The sequence below is a fragment of the Peromyscus leucopus genome, chromosome 1 (genome assembly GCF_004664715.2).
Source record: "Peromyscus leucopus breed LL Stock chromosome 1, UCI_PerLeu_2.1, whole genome shotgun sequence".
Lineage (NCBI taxonomy): Eukaryota > Metazoa > Chordata > Mammalia > Rodentia > Cricetidae > Peromyscus > Peromyscus leucopus.
Window position 1 is genome coordinate 40,813,105 of NC_051063.1, and position 14,599 is coordinate 40,827,703.

Here is a 14,599-nt window from a genome sequence, read left to right on the forward strand (position 1 = left end):
TACAATATTTTATTATTAGCAGTTGTTACCATGTTGTAAAATAGATATCTTGAGCTAATCTTTCAAACAATGTTTTTTTGTTGATGAAAAGTTTGAGACATGAGACCTCGTTTCAAATCTTCCTCCAGCCCCATACTCCCAAAATTAAATTGGCCCAGCATGGTGTCACACATGGCATTTGGGGATCTGAGGCAGGAAGATTAGGAGTTCAAGGTTAGTTTTGCCTAGGTCAGTTTGAGGCCAGCATAGGCTACATGAGACCTTCTTAAATAACCAAACTTTTAAAAAACAAAAACATATGTGATAGTGGTGTGTGACACTATTCCTGGGGAGACATCAACAAACATCTCCACCCCATGTAAGGAACCTCCAAAGTCCAACATGGTGAGCCAGTGGGTTTTATTGGGGTTCCTATATAGTGACCCAGACAGTTCTCTTCTGAGAAGCACACCCCAACATGGGTAATGTCTCTTGAAAGCTGGGAATCAGGAGCTCACCATATAGTGCATAGGCAGCTTGGAAGGATGGAGAATATCTTTGTGAGACTGCTGAGGTGGTCTGAGCCTCTGTTGCTTGGCTGGTTTGAGAGTGTTTTAGGCAGTTGAGTTTGTCTGCTTCTTTCAGGTGCCTCAGCCTGTCTGAACCGGTTGTAGGCAGCTTCTCTTGTCTGAAAGTGCCTCTCACCAGTCCTTACTGCTTATATATGCTTGGTGGTAAGTTTCAGGGACTTCCTGAAGCTTTTGAGTTATCTACTCCCTGAGCCTAACTAGCTTCCCTTTGGTTGACTAGTTTACCTATCTTTAGAACATCCTGTACTTTACCAAGCTTCCCTCCCACGCAGAAGTGTATCTTGGAGGATATTGCCACACAACAAATGGAACCCATTTAGTTTTACTCTTCCTCCCCTCCCCTTCCCTCCCCCACTCTCTTTCTTTCTGTGTTTGTTTTTGAGCAGGGTCTATGTATCCTCAGCTGGCTCCAAACCTGCTATATAGCTGAAATAACAGTGAGCTTCCTGATCCTCCTGATCCTCCAGTCTCTATCTCTTAAGTGCTGAAATTGCAAGTCTGTGCCCCCATGCCCAGTTTTATGCAGTGCTGGGACTCAAACCTAGACTTTGCATGCTGTACAAGCCCTCTGCCACCTGAGCTGTGTGTCTAGCACTAGAGAGTTGTTTGTTTTGTTTTTAGTTAAGTCAATTTGTATTGTTTCTGAAACTTTATTAAAGATATTTATTTGAGTTGATTTTTGCCATTGGCTTAAGTAGGCAGTCTGTAATAATGATTCTCAAAAACTGTATATTGTATGTAATATTTGAAATTTTTCTTTTAGAAGAAGCTAAATATTCTCGTGTATATGCGAGTGTGTATGGTGTGTGCATGGAGGCTAGAGGATGATGGTGTGTGTTTTACCATTCTGTTTTTACTCCTTTGAGTCAGGCCCTCACTGAACCTGGAGCCAGCCCCAGTGATCCTCCTGTCTCCCTCCCTCAGTGCTGAGGTTGCAGGTGCACATAGCCATGCCTGGCTTTTTATAAAAGTGGGTACTAGGGATGTGAAATTAGGTCTGTATGTTAGCTCAGCAAGTGTTCTTATCCACTGAGCTGTATCTCTGTCTGCAGAAGCTAAATGCTCTTGGTTAAGTAAATGCCCAGCATACTGCCTTGCTTCATCATCATCATTATTGCTATTGTGTGCTTTGTGGTAGTGTTCTGCATATCAGCATAGAAATGATGATGATGTATCATTAGGAAACTGTCCTTCAGGATGTGCGACTGTTGTTGTCTTCATTTCCTTGTTATGATTGCTCAGTTTCTGACTGGAGGATAATCATCTGGCCAAACCCTTCATTGGAATATGTTATGCTGTAGTCAGAAGGTTATCCAAGATGCTTGGGTTTCCTAGTGACCGTAGAGAAGCGCACCAGAAAGGCATTTCTTAGTTTGTCTAACATCTAGATGCTGATAGTGTTTAGTACAGCTCAGAATTTATAGTCTTCAAATCCAGAATGGAACCATTTGTTTTTTCATCAACTCTTCCTGTTGACTGTGCCTATGATGCTGAAATCAGGTATTTGGATTTACCATTTTGAAGCTCTGATAATTATAATAAAGCAAAGTTTTTTCAGTATAGGGAATTAATTTTTTCTTTGAACATAGATATGAGTTTAGTGTTTTTTTTATTATGTTGAAGTGAAATTTGCTAATTGAACTTATGAATTTGTAGTTAAGCAGTCATTTGGCTTACTTTAAAAAAATAGTGTAGCCTGGTGTGATGGCTTGCATCTGTAATCCAAGCATTCAAGAGTCTAAAGCAGGAAGAATTGCCAGGAGTTTGAGGCTAGCCTTGGCTACATTGTGAATTCTAGGCCAACTTAAGCTTCAGAAATGAGCTTTTGTCTCAAAAGAAAAAAACTGCAATTCTTTGTCTTTAAAAATATTTAGAGATATTTCACATATTTATCTGAATTATCTAATTATCTAATATTATTTTGGAGATAGGATCTCACTATATAACCCTAGTTGTCTTAGAACTTCTATGTAGACCTAGCCTCAAACTCACTGAAATTCCGGCGTCTCTCTCCGGAGAGATTAAAGTGGGATTAAAGGTGTGCACCACCATGGCTGGCCTTCTAATTTTCCTTTAAGAGTGAGTGAGTGAGTGAGTGAGTGAGTGAGTGAGTGTGTGTGTGTGTGTGTGTGTGTGTGTGTACATGTACGTGTACACAGGTGATTGAGCTGTTATTCTCCATAGGTTCTGGGAACCAGACTTGTGTCCTCTGCAAGAGTGATTTATACTCTTAACCACTGAGCTCTCTTTCCAGTGCCCTGAAATTATTGCTTAAATTGAATTTAAATCTCTAAAGCCTTGCCAGTCTTTATTTAAATCTATTGAATAATAATTTCTTCTCAAATTAATTATAAATGTAAGGAATAAAAATGAATTTGTTGGCATTCATAAAATAGTTCTTAGTACCTGTCTTAGCACGTTAGTACTGGGAGACTTAAAAATGTTTATAATGCTTTTTTTTTTTTTTTACCTCAAGGGAATTACTTCTTGGATCACTTTTCTACCTTATTCACTGAGACAGGGTCTCTCAGTCAAGCCTAGAGCTTGGAGATGTGGCTTATCTTCCTGGGGATTCCTGTCTCTGCCTTTGGAAGCTGGAATCATAGGCAGGCTGCCACACCCACTCAGCATTTAATGGTTTCTGGGGTCTTCACAATTGTACTTCAAACACTTTAGCCTGGAACTCACTGAGCTCCACCTGTCTCTACCTCCCAAGTGCTGGGATTAAAAGCGCATACCACCACTGCCTGGCCTTTTGTTGTTTCTTGCTATTGCATTGAATCTGCAGTTATCTCAAAACAAAAAGAGTTAACAAAAACCAGTGACAGTAATACATCCATTGTATATCAAGTTCTTGATAACATGCAAGTTAGTTGTACCAAGCAGTTACTTTTCTTGATAGATCCACTTAACACTATCTGAGAGCTTCCCAGCTGCTTTAATATTAATCTTTTGAAGTGTATACTCAATTTAAAAGTTATTACGGTATATATGTAATGCAACATTCTGGTTTAAATTTGTATTTTCCTGGTGAATAATTAGGTTGAACAACTCTTCAGATGTTAACTGACTGTTGAGAGATTCACTTTTTGTGACTTCCTGAAGTGTTTCCTAATTGTGTGTGATTTTTCTCCTATGGATTTGTAGACCATTGCCAGTTGTGTGTTACCTTTTTCATATTGTGTGGGGAAGATTACTGTGATGAGGTAAAATGCACCTTTCTGTACAGTTTACATTTTGTTGAGGTCAGCTGGGCAGTGGTGGTAATGCACACCTTTAATCCCAAGCACTCAGGAGGCAGAGGCAGGAGGATCTCTGTGAGTTTAACACTAGTCTGATCTATAGAGGGAGTTCCAGGACAGCCAAGGCTAAAAAGAGAAACCCTGTCCTGAAAAAAAAATTATTGCTGTCTACTCATATAAAATTGAGTTAGTATTTAGTGGTTCTTAGTTTATTATCAAGTTAGATGGTTCTTTAGTTTTATTATCCTCAGTTCCTGGCCACCCCTTACTTTCTATATATACTGTCTCTATAGAATTAGCTATTCTAGCCGGGAGGTGGGGCCACACGTCTTTAATCCCAGCACTCGAAAGGCAGTGGCAAGTAGATCTCTGTGAGTTCGAGGCCAGCCTGGTCTACAGAGCAAGTTTTAGAACAGAGAAACACTGTCTTGGAGCAAAAAAAAAAAAAAAAAAAAAAAAAAAAATAGCTATTCTATAGACATTTCATGTAAACATAGTTATATAGTCTGTACTTTTTTTTTTTAAAATCTCTTTCTTTCACTGACTTTCATAGTGTTTTTAAAACGTCACATGTGGTAACATACACTTTTAATCCCAGCACTCAGGAGGCAGAGGCAGGTGGCTGTCTGCCTGAGACCAGGTTGATTTACATAGTAATTCCAGGTCAGCCAGGGTTGTACTGTAAAAAACAAACAAACCCCCATGTTTCAAGTTTAGTTTCTGTTGTAACATGTCATATATCATTTCCCAGTCTATGTTTGCTTTTTATCAGTAGTCTTTTGGTGAACAGATGTTCTTAATTAAATTGATTTGAGGGGGGAGGCTTGATATAAAATTTACTCTTGCATAGTATGACAAATGGAAGTCACATGTTATGTGGACTTTTATGTTGGGCTCCTTTCACTTAGCATTACAAAAAATATTTTGAAAAAGTTTTTATGGAGTTGGAGAGATGACTCATCAGGTAAGATCACTTGTTCCTGCAAAGGACCTGGGTTCTTAACACCTATATGATGGCTCACAACCATCTATAGCTGTAGTTCCAGGGGATCCAGCAACCTCTTTCTGACCTCTGTGGGCACCAGGCACTCACATAGTACATATACATATACTCAGGAAGCATTCATACAGATAAGATAAAATCTTGAAAAAACATATTGCGTGCGTGCGTGCGTGCGTGTGTTGAGACAGGGTTCTCACACTATGTGGATAAGACTAGTTTTGGACTTGTCTTCCTGCTTCTGCCTTCAAAATGTGTGTAGCACCATGCCCAGCAAACAGAATGTTTTTAAAGTTTATCCATGTCAATACTTATTTTATTGGCCTAATAATATTCCATTGTATAGATATATTGTATTATATTTTTTCATTCATCTATTGTTCAGCATTTGAGTGGTTTTCCTTTGGGGGCTATTATGAATAACACTATGTGTTAGTTAGTTCTTTGTTTGTTTGCGTTTGTTTGCTTTTGTTGTTGTTTTGTTTTTTTGTCATCTTCACACTATTTGGAGTCATCTGAGAAGAGGCAACCTTAATTGATGATTTCTATGGAAGGGATTGTTTTCTATGGGGCTAGATGTTCCTAGGCAGTTGGTCCTGGGATGTATAATAAAGCAAACTGAGCAAGCCAGTAAGCAGCCTTTCCCCATGTCCTCTGCTTCAGTGCCTTGTAGGCGGAGTTTTTCTGTATGGGCAGCCACTTCCCAAATAACCGCAAGAGAGTCTTATTATTAATTATAAATGCTCGGCCCATAGCTTAGGCTTATTACTAGGCTAACTCTTAAATTAACCCATATTTCTTATCTATGCTTTCCTGGGTGGCTTGGTACCTGTCTTCTCTCTGCATCTGCTGGTGACTCTCAACTCTGCCCCTCTTTCTTCTCAGTCCTTAGTTTGGGTGTCCCACCTATACTTCCTGCCTGGCTACTGGCCAATCAGCTTTTTATTAACAATGAGAGCAACACATTTTCACAGTGTGCAGGATTATTCCACAGCAGTTCCTATCTCTAGGTTCCTGCCCCAACTTCCTTCAGTGATGAAACTGTAATTGGGATGCCAAGTAAATGCTTTCCTCCCCAAGTTGCTTTTGGTGATGTTTTATTACAGCAATAGACACCTAAAATTAAAATGTGGTGTTATGAACATTTGTGTAAAGTTTTGTATGGACGTTTGTTTTGGTCATGTATCTAGGAATATAACTTGCTTGGTTATATGGTAACTGTGCTTGGGTTATTGGTAAATTGTTCATGCTAATGTATCATTTTACAGTGCTAGCTTCAGTGTGTGAGCATTTCAGTTTCTCTGCATCCTTACACAGTTGCTGTTGTCTTTTGATTAGAATAGCCATCATAGTGTATGTGTCTCGTGGTTTCCAGTTTTTGTTCTTATGAGGTTAGTTGGTTATCTTACATGTTTTTTGCTTGTTTGTTTTTTGTAAAGATAGGTTCTCACTTGATGTGGAAGCACATGTCTATAATCTTGGTACTTGGGAATAGAGGCAGAGTTCAAGTCCACTCTCACCTATATAGTGAGTTCAAAGATAACTGAAATTATGTGAGACCTTGCTTCAAACAAAATAAAACAAAAGAAGACCCAGATAGGTTCTCACTCTGTAGCCCAGGTTGGCTCCAAACTAGCAGTAGTCTTGCCTCAGTCCCCAAGTGCTATGTTATACTATGCCTTAACATTTTCATGCTCTTTTTTAAAGATTTTTTAAAGTGTGTGTGTGTGTGTGTGTGTGTGTGTGTGTGTGTGTGTGTTTGTATTTGTATGTATACTCAAGTGTGCCACAGCGTGCATGTGGAGGTCAGAGGATAAGCTATAGAGTCACTTCTCTTCTTCCAACTATATCTGGGTCAAGGAATTGAGCTCAGGCTTCAGGCTTGCATAGCAAGCAGTTTTAGCCACTGAGTCATCTCACTGGCCCTTTTTGTCTTTTTTGAGATAGGGTCATGTAGCCAAGGTGTATGAACTATTGTATCCTGTCCCCATTTCTTGGATGCTGGATTGTAACCTACACCAATATGCCTAGTTACGCAGTGCTGGCAAGTGAACCCAGGGCGTTGTGTGCTAGGCGAGCACTCTGTCAGCCAAGCTATCGTCCCAGCCAGAATGTGTAGTCTTTATGTTTAATTTAAAGGGTTTACTTTCCATCTCAGTGTTCCTCTTTGTCTTTTGTTTCTTTTCTTTCTTTTTGTTGTTGTTGTTTCTCTTTCTTTTTTATTAGGGATTGAACATGGCTTCTCATGCATAGGCAATTACTGTACTACTTTCTTTTTTTTTTTTTTTTTTTTGGAGACAAGGTCTCACTGCCTTGTAGCCCTTGCTGGCCTGGAATTCACAGAGGTCTGCCTGTTTCTGTCTCTTGAGTGCTGGCACGAAAGTTGTGTGCCACCATGCCTGTCCTTAACTGTAATCGGAGGCTTTTCTGTCCCACCCAGTCCTGCAGAGGCTTTTAAAATAATCACTGCTGGGTATGTGGGATTTGCTGGCGGGACAGAGAACACCCCCCGCCTACACCTAACCCTGTTTTTATGTTTTTATTTACAGACAAAGTTGCACTAAAGTAGTCCAGACTGACCTTGAACTCACTCTGTGTCCCAAGCAGGCTTTGAACTTTGGATCCTTCACTTTAGCTTCCTAAGTAATTGAGATTACAGGCTTCTGGTACTAGACCGAGCTCTGATTTACGTATTTCTTCCCCTGTTGCATAAACACTATGTATTATATTTGTCTGGAGGCAGGAAGGTTGCAAATCTTTTTCTTTCAAATCTTAGCTTGATCTGAGATTTGTCATCAACTTTTAGAATGTTCTGGATTTGCCCTTTATATAAAAAATTTATAAGTATGTTTTCATATGAGCTGAATATTTTGGGTAAATGATATATTTTTGAACACAGGTATTTCCTAAAAACAGTTAATAAAATCAGAGGGAGGGAAAGGTTGATATGGAAATACCTTAATTTCCCCTGTAATATGGTCTGGCACGTAAGTACTTCCTTCTTGTAGTTTACATGGTTTCTTTTCTAAAGGGAAAGTAGTTGAACTGTTCATTAAAACTAAATTATTTATCTGGCCTTTTCTTGTTCTGAGTGAATGGGAATGATTTTGACTAGCTAGGGCTGCTCCATTCTGTGAAACTCACATTGTTTGTGTACTGTTGGAGGGCCTCTTTAGGGGGTAAATTTGCTTTTTCTGTGTTTGCCAGTAACGATTCCTGCCTCTTAACAGAACCTTGCATTTGGGTTGTCTTCTTCTTTAACTGGCCAGTGTTAAACACTCCAGGCTAGTAGTCATTTTTCCTGGCCTCTACCCCCAACCTCTTAGTAGGTTTTAAGTTTTAAAGCTGAGGATATTGGTCCCTGAGATACAGCCCAGTGGCTTTGTGCCTGCATTGGTTGGGCCTCTCAGGGCCTGTGTTCTCAGCTTTAACAAATGAGCTACAGTTCTCAAGAGATCAGTGGAGCTTGTTTGTTGATCCTGTATTCTTATCCAGAGGAAGTAGTCTTTGAGAATGTCTAAGGAAGGGTAAGTGTGCTTACTCTACTTTCTCTGAGTTTTCTCTGTGAAGAATTGTTATCTGAGTAAGTTAAGATTAATAAGCAATGCTGTGAGGCTGAGTTTGGAGGTGGGGGCAGATTAAGCAAAATTCAACCAAAGCTTATTGTGTGTTAATATATAATCTGTTGTAAAGATACTAGGCTGTTTTGAAAGACAGTATTAAGTACCCTGCTTTTCTTCCTATATAACTCACTTTTGTTTTTGTTAGACTGTTTATAAAGATTAGAAGCACGAAGTAGTGGCCTACAAATAATTGAGTGAAGTTTAAAAATTTAAAGGCATTTTAAAAAATAAATTGTACCTTTAGAAAATGGTATGAAAGATTGAAAAGCAGCTTCTGATTCTGTTTATGGACAGTGGAGGCAAAAATAATTTCAGATGTAATCAAATCCCTATTCCTCTTTGTTTTGTAATATAAAATACTGTGTTAATTTTCATCTTTGTATTATTTTCTCAGATGTTTCAGAGTCTTGAGTTATTGATTCTCCTTTTGTTACCTTTATAATGAGTGACAAGTTAGTTACCGGGTATTGTTGGTTGTTTCATTTCTAGCCTTTCCTGGGAGCTAGTTGATGCTAGATCTTTTGTGGTGTATGGAATTTTGAAGTGGTTCTAGGGTCATGTCATAGTTTATTTAAAGTGAATCAGTATTTGTTACGGGCAAAGTAAAATTAATTGGTCTACTTTACTGCTACTATTCTCTTTCTCTCTCTCTGAAATTTTACTTCTGTTCCTAAACTTCATTACTGAATAAAGAGAAGAACCAGGCTATAGATACTTCTGTGTTATGTTTTGATGTTTTATGACATCACTTGAACTTGAGGGTTTTCTTTCAAATGTGAACGTTAGAAAAAAGGGGGCTGGAGGGATAGCTCAGAGGTTAAGAGCACTGACTGCTCTTCTAGAGGTCCTGAGTTCAATTCCCAGCACCCACATGGTGGCTCACAACCATCTGTAATGAGATCTGGCACCCTCTTCTGTATACATAGTAAATAAATAAGTCTTTTTAAAAAAAAAGAATCAGTCCCCTTTAAAAAAGAAGTTAGAGAAAAGGACTATTTCTTTTAGACTTTCATGTTTCTTCCAGTGCTGTTACAGATCGCAGAAGCACGTGTATGCATGCAGTTGTGCCATGGTGTGCATATGGAGGTCAGATGGCAACTTGCGAGAGTTGATTTGCTCCTACCATGTGGGTCCTGGGGATCGAACTCAGGTCCTCAAGCTTGTTGGCAGACCCCTTTACCTGCTGAGACATCCTACTGGCTCTTCCCCCAGTATTTTAAATTAATCTCTTTACAGTGTACTTTTGAAAACTTGAGTGGAAAGATAATAAACATACATTATCTTCAGCTTTTGTAGGCTTTTTTTTTTTTTTTTTTTTTTTTTTTTTTTTTCTTTCCCCAAGACAGGGTTTCTCTGTAGCCCTGGCTGTCCTGGAACTCAGTCTGTAGATCCAGTTGGCCTTGAACTCTCAGAGATCCGCCTGGCTCTGCCTCCCGAGTGCTGGGACTAAAGATGTGCGCTGCCACGCCTGGATCTTGTAAAGCTCTGACTTTCCTTGGACACCTGCCCTCCCCTTCTAACTTGTGTGTAGTGTGGGTGAGTTTAAGAATGGTGATACTGTCAACCTGAATCATCTTCACGTTTGCTCTGTTTTTGCCTCCACATTGGCTTTCCTCTAGAACGTTTTAGAGGACACTGCCTCCTGTGTTAAGTGTGATTTACCTTAAAAATGTTGTGGGTAATGGCACAGGTCTTTAATCCCAGCACTCGGGAGGCAGAGGCAGGAGGATCTCTGACTTCAAGACCAGCCCGTTCTACAGAACGAGTTCCAGGACAGCCAGGGCTACAGAGTAAAACCCTGTCTTGAAAATCAAGACAAAACAAACAAAAAAGATGTAAGGCATTTGTTTAGACTGAAAGCACAAACTGCTGTTTTCTTGGAATAATCCAGTAAGCAAAATATATCCTTTTAAGAATGTTCCTTAGAGACAGTGTTAAAACAAACTAGTTTTATCTGAAAACTAAAAATTAGTACTATATGATTTTTGCTTTTATAATCATATTTGAAAATCCTAGTATATATCTATATATTTAAACTTCAGGTTTGGGTTTTTGTTTTAGTTTTTGGTTTTTTTGGAGACAGAGTCTCACTGTGTACTGGCTGTACTGGAACCAGCTATGTAGACCAGACTGGCCTTAAACTCACAGAGATCCACCTGCCTCTGCCAAGGGCTATGATTAAAGGTGTGAGCCACCACACCGGCCTGAACTTTGAACTTCTTTTTAAAATATAATTCTTTATTGGTTCTTTGGGAATTTCACATCATGTACTCCAATCCCATCTAGCTTACCTCCCACTTTCTCCATATCCTCCCCTCACCCCTGCAGCATTTCCCCCTCTCAGAGCCCCCCAAATCAATTAAAAACAAGACAAAACACACAAAAAACCCCACTTCACTCCTCTGTCTTTCCAACACCTCTTCATTTATCCTAGTGGCATTGGGTGCTGCTGTGTGTCATGCAATGTGTCCCTTTTGTCCAGTCAGCCCCACCCACAAAATATTCATTGCAGTGAGTCATTGGTCTGGTTCAAGGCCTCTGGCCCCTGGTACACCATCATCACTGGACCTTCACCGAAACTCCTCTTTCCAGTCCCTTCACACACTTCTGCCGGCCATTGATGTGGTAGATGTTAGGATGGGCCAATGAAAGGCCCAGGATGTGGGTCTGGGTAGTAGCTGAGTTAGTCCATTTAGGCCACGGGGATAGCCCCCTCAGGCGAGGGGTGGAGCCAGCTCTCCTAGACCATGCAGTAGCGGCCAGCTTTCCGATGCCATCTCTCCTGAGTGTGGGGCCAGCCCTCTTGCTGCAGTGTCCCAGCGAGGGGCAGGGCCAGCCATCCCAGGGACAGTGAGGGGCAGTAAAAATGCCAGTTTCTCTTTAAGGTGACGTTAGAACTGCACTGGGTGCCTATAATGATCTCTATTTCTAATTTCCTTAGTACATGTAGGAAGGATTATTTGTTAGATGAGGATTTGGGAGATGATTTATTAAATGAAGGATTGATTCAAAGGTTACCCTGGATGGGAATGCCGTGGAAGCACCATTGGACTGGGAAACAAGGTACACCAACGTTGCCAGACCTCACTAGGTTACAGCTTCTTTTCTATTTCTGTTTTTTCGAGACAGGGTTTCTCTGTGTAGCTTTGGAGTCTTTCCTGGAACTCACTCTGTAGCCCAGGCTGGCTTCAAACCCACAGAGATCCACCTGCCTCTGCCTCCCCAGTGCAGGAATTAAAGGAGTGATCCACCATCGCCTGGCTTTTCTTTTGCATTTCTAATATAGTTGCACAAGAATCTTAGAATCTGAATCTGATGCAGCTTTCTAATTAACCCTTTCCTCCACATCCTCTCTACCTGTGCACATCTCTGGCTTGGAACAAAATCTTGTCTAAGGTCCATAGTTGTTAGGCTACCTGAAACTGTTACAAAATTGTGTGTATTTGTCATTTTCTTTTGAATTGCTAAATGGTCTTATTAACAGAAAACCTGGAGCCAGATATTGGGGTGAAAGCTGAAAGATCAGAGGGATAGAACAAGCCAGCCACAAATTCTTGTCTCTAGGAAGTCCTCAGCCCAAGAGAGCTACTTCGTATACCCACATCTATATACTTTTCTGTGCCCTGCCATCTCACTTCCTCTCTCCGCCCAGCTACATCACTTCCTCTTTCTGCCCAGCTCTATTACCCCTGTCTCTCTGTACAGACCTTCAGACCTCTAGTGCTGGGATTAAAGGCATGTGCCACCATGCCTGGCTCTGTTCCCAATGTGGCCTTGAACTCAGAGATTCAGATGAATCTCTGCCTCCCAGAATGCTAGAATGTGTGCTATCATTGCCTGACCTCTGTGTTTAATATAGTGGCTGGCTTTGACCTCTGATCCCCAGGCAAACTTTATTTGTTAGAGCACAAATAAAATATCATCACATTCTTTGGACTTCATAACTTCACCGAATGAGTAGAAAGATTTCATGATCTCTAAGAGCTTGCTAGCCACTGCTTGTAAGTAGACCTTTTGGAGTGAGTCCCTGTTTACTGCAGATCCTAAAGGTCCTGCCCTTTATTTCTTACCACCACTGAGCAGACAGGTTAACCTTTGCAACCAACATGAAACAAATAAAGCAACTTTGAAGAATCTACTTAGGGGTAGGAGTGAAGCTCGGTGGTGGATTGTTTACAGCCTGCACAAAGCCTTAGTTTGCTCTCCAGCAGCATAAAGGTCTTATCTGTAATTTCTTAGAGAATGTTGAAAATCTGACATTGGTTTCGAGTACAGTAAATACACCATTTTATTTTCTGATAAGAGCCTGAAATTCAGAGGCTTTAGTATGTGCAAAGTTGTTCAACTAATAACACTGATTGTATAACTACCTTCCTCTTTTCTCCCTTCTCTCTCTCCTCTCTTTTGCCTCTCTTACTTACCTTTCTTTCTTGTCATTCATTTTGCTAGGGATTGAACCCAGAGTCTTGTGCCTGCTAGGCTTGACCAAGTGGTAGTATCTTTAGCTCTTTAATTTTAGACACTTTATTTTTCCCACAAGAAATCCTGTACCCATTAGCAGGAACTCCCCATTGTGTCCTCTCTACAAGCTCTGCCAAACACTGTTACTGTTTCTAATTTACATTTCAATTGAAGCTATTTTATCTGCTTGGTATTGGGAAGGCTATAAATCCTGGTCTCCAAATTATAATCAAGCAAATGGTAAGAGAATTATTTGCATATTGTGTGTATATCAAAATAGATAGTTGTTAAAATGAAACACTTATGGTTATTTGTTGAACCAGAGAAGTAATCTGAGCATTATTGTTTGTGGCACAGCTGGAATATTGCCGTGTTCACACTCCCCTCCACCCCAGCTATCCAGGTGCCCTACCCCCACCCCAGGATATTCTTTCTTTAAAAAGAAAAAAAAAGATGTATTTATTTTATTTATTTTTAGTGTGTGTGTCTGTGTGTCTGTGTGTCTATATGCCTGCCATATGTGTCTAGGTGCTAATGGAGACCAGAAGAAGGCATGACAGATTCCCTGGAGTTGCAGTTAGAATGGTTATAAGCCATCTGATATAGGTACTAGGGACTGAACTTAGATCTTGTGGTTATGAAAGAGTAGCATGTGCTCTTAACTGTTGAGCTATCTATGAGACCCCCCAAATGTTTTTTTCAGTGAAAGCATTTGAGATGCAGGAACTTGAATTATAACAGAAACAGTTATAATTAATCACATAAAGCCTTAGGGCATGTTTAGGAAATAGCCAACAATTTGCTTAATAAAGTAATAACTAATAACAGAAAAGTGTTCATGGTATGGATAATACAAGCTCAAACTGATTTTTAACAAAATAATAAAAGGTTTCAGCTCCTTAAAAATTCGAGAACTGGTAATTTATTAGTTGGACGGTTTTGAGCAATGACTAAAGATACTTTAGAGAGAGTACCATGTCAGAGCTGGGCTTTAGAACCATACTTCTCAGGCTATCCTGAGAGTACTAGCTTTTAACATTATTTTCCATTCTAGTTCCAATTGGTAACATTTATAAATTAGTAAAAACAAATTACACAGAGAGAAAACTTTTTTTGAGAGGTTCTCACTTGTAGCTCAGGCTAGCCTCGGTTGTTCAAAAGTGCTGGTATTATAGGCACTTTTTATTGCTACATTCATTAAAAATATTTTACTATCAGATTGCTGTAAAAGTTTCTAAGTAATTGAAATTTCTGTATCGTCACAGATTAGTGAAATATTTATAGATGAGCATTGGTTTATGGACAACATTTCAAGCAGCCCTGCTTCAGAGTAGTTAGCGTCAGTGTGAGGACAAAACAGCGAGAGATGTTTTCTGGAGAATTATGACCTGGGTAAATCTTTGGCCGCAGGACTGGAGTGAAAGGCCTGGGTTCTACAGACATTGGGGTGTAAACAAAGGCACATGAGTTGTGTGGATGTGGCCTGAAGCTCGAGTGCGGAAAAATGCCTGTGGTAGAAGCAAGGACGGGTCTGGAAAAAAGCTGCTAAATTGTTTCATAAAAACCACCGAGAGCATTTTTCTTTGCTTTTTCTGTTTTTATTTGTCTCATCCTGTAGCTCAGGCTGACTTCAAGTCTGTGGCAGTTCTTGCCTCAGCCTCCTAAGTGCTGAAAGCGCAGTCATGACACCAATTTACTATAGTT

The 14,599-nt window shown here is 40.0% G+C and overlaps 1 protein-coding gene across 12 annotated transcripts in view; it reads left to right on the forward strand.

Moving 5' to 3' along the window:
- Nucleotides 1-14,599, forward strand: part of Nt5c2 (5'-nucleotidase, cytosolic II) — a 132,774-nt gene that overhangs the window by 80,116 nt on the left and 38,059 nt on the right. For 2 of the 12 annotated variants that reach the window (XM_037206328.1, XM_037206320.1), the window contains exon 1: nt 8,269-8,338. The exons of 9 other annotated variants lie outside the window; for them this stretch is intronic. Coding sequence is in view for 1 of the 3 variants with exons in the window: in XM_037206302.1 (XP_037062197.1) it covers nt 8,325-8,338 (14 nt within the window). In the remaining 2 variants the exon portion in view is untranslated. Of the gene's footprint in view, nt 1-8,211; nt 8,339-14,599 lie in introns of those variants that run through there. One more of the 12 variants, XM_037206302.1, reaches the window with a different exon arrangement.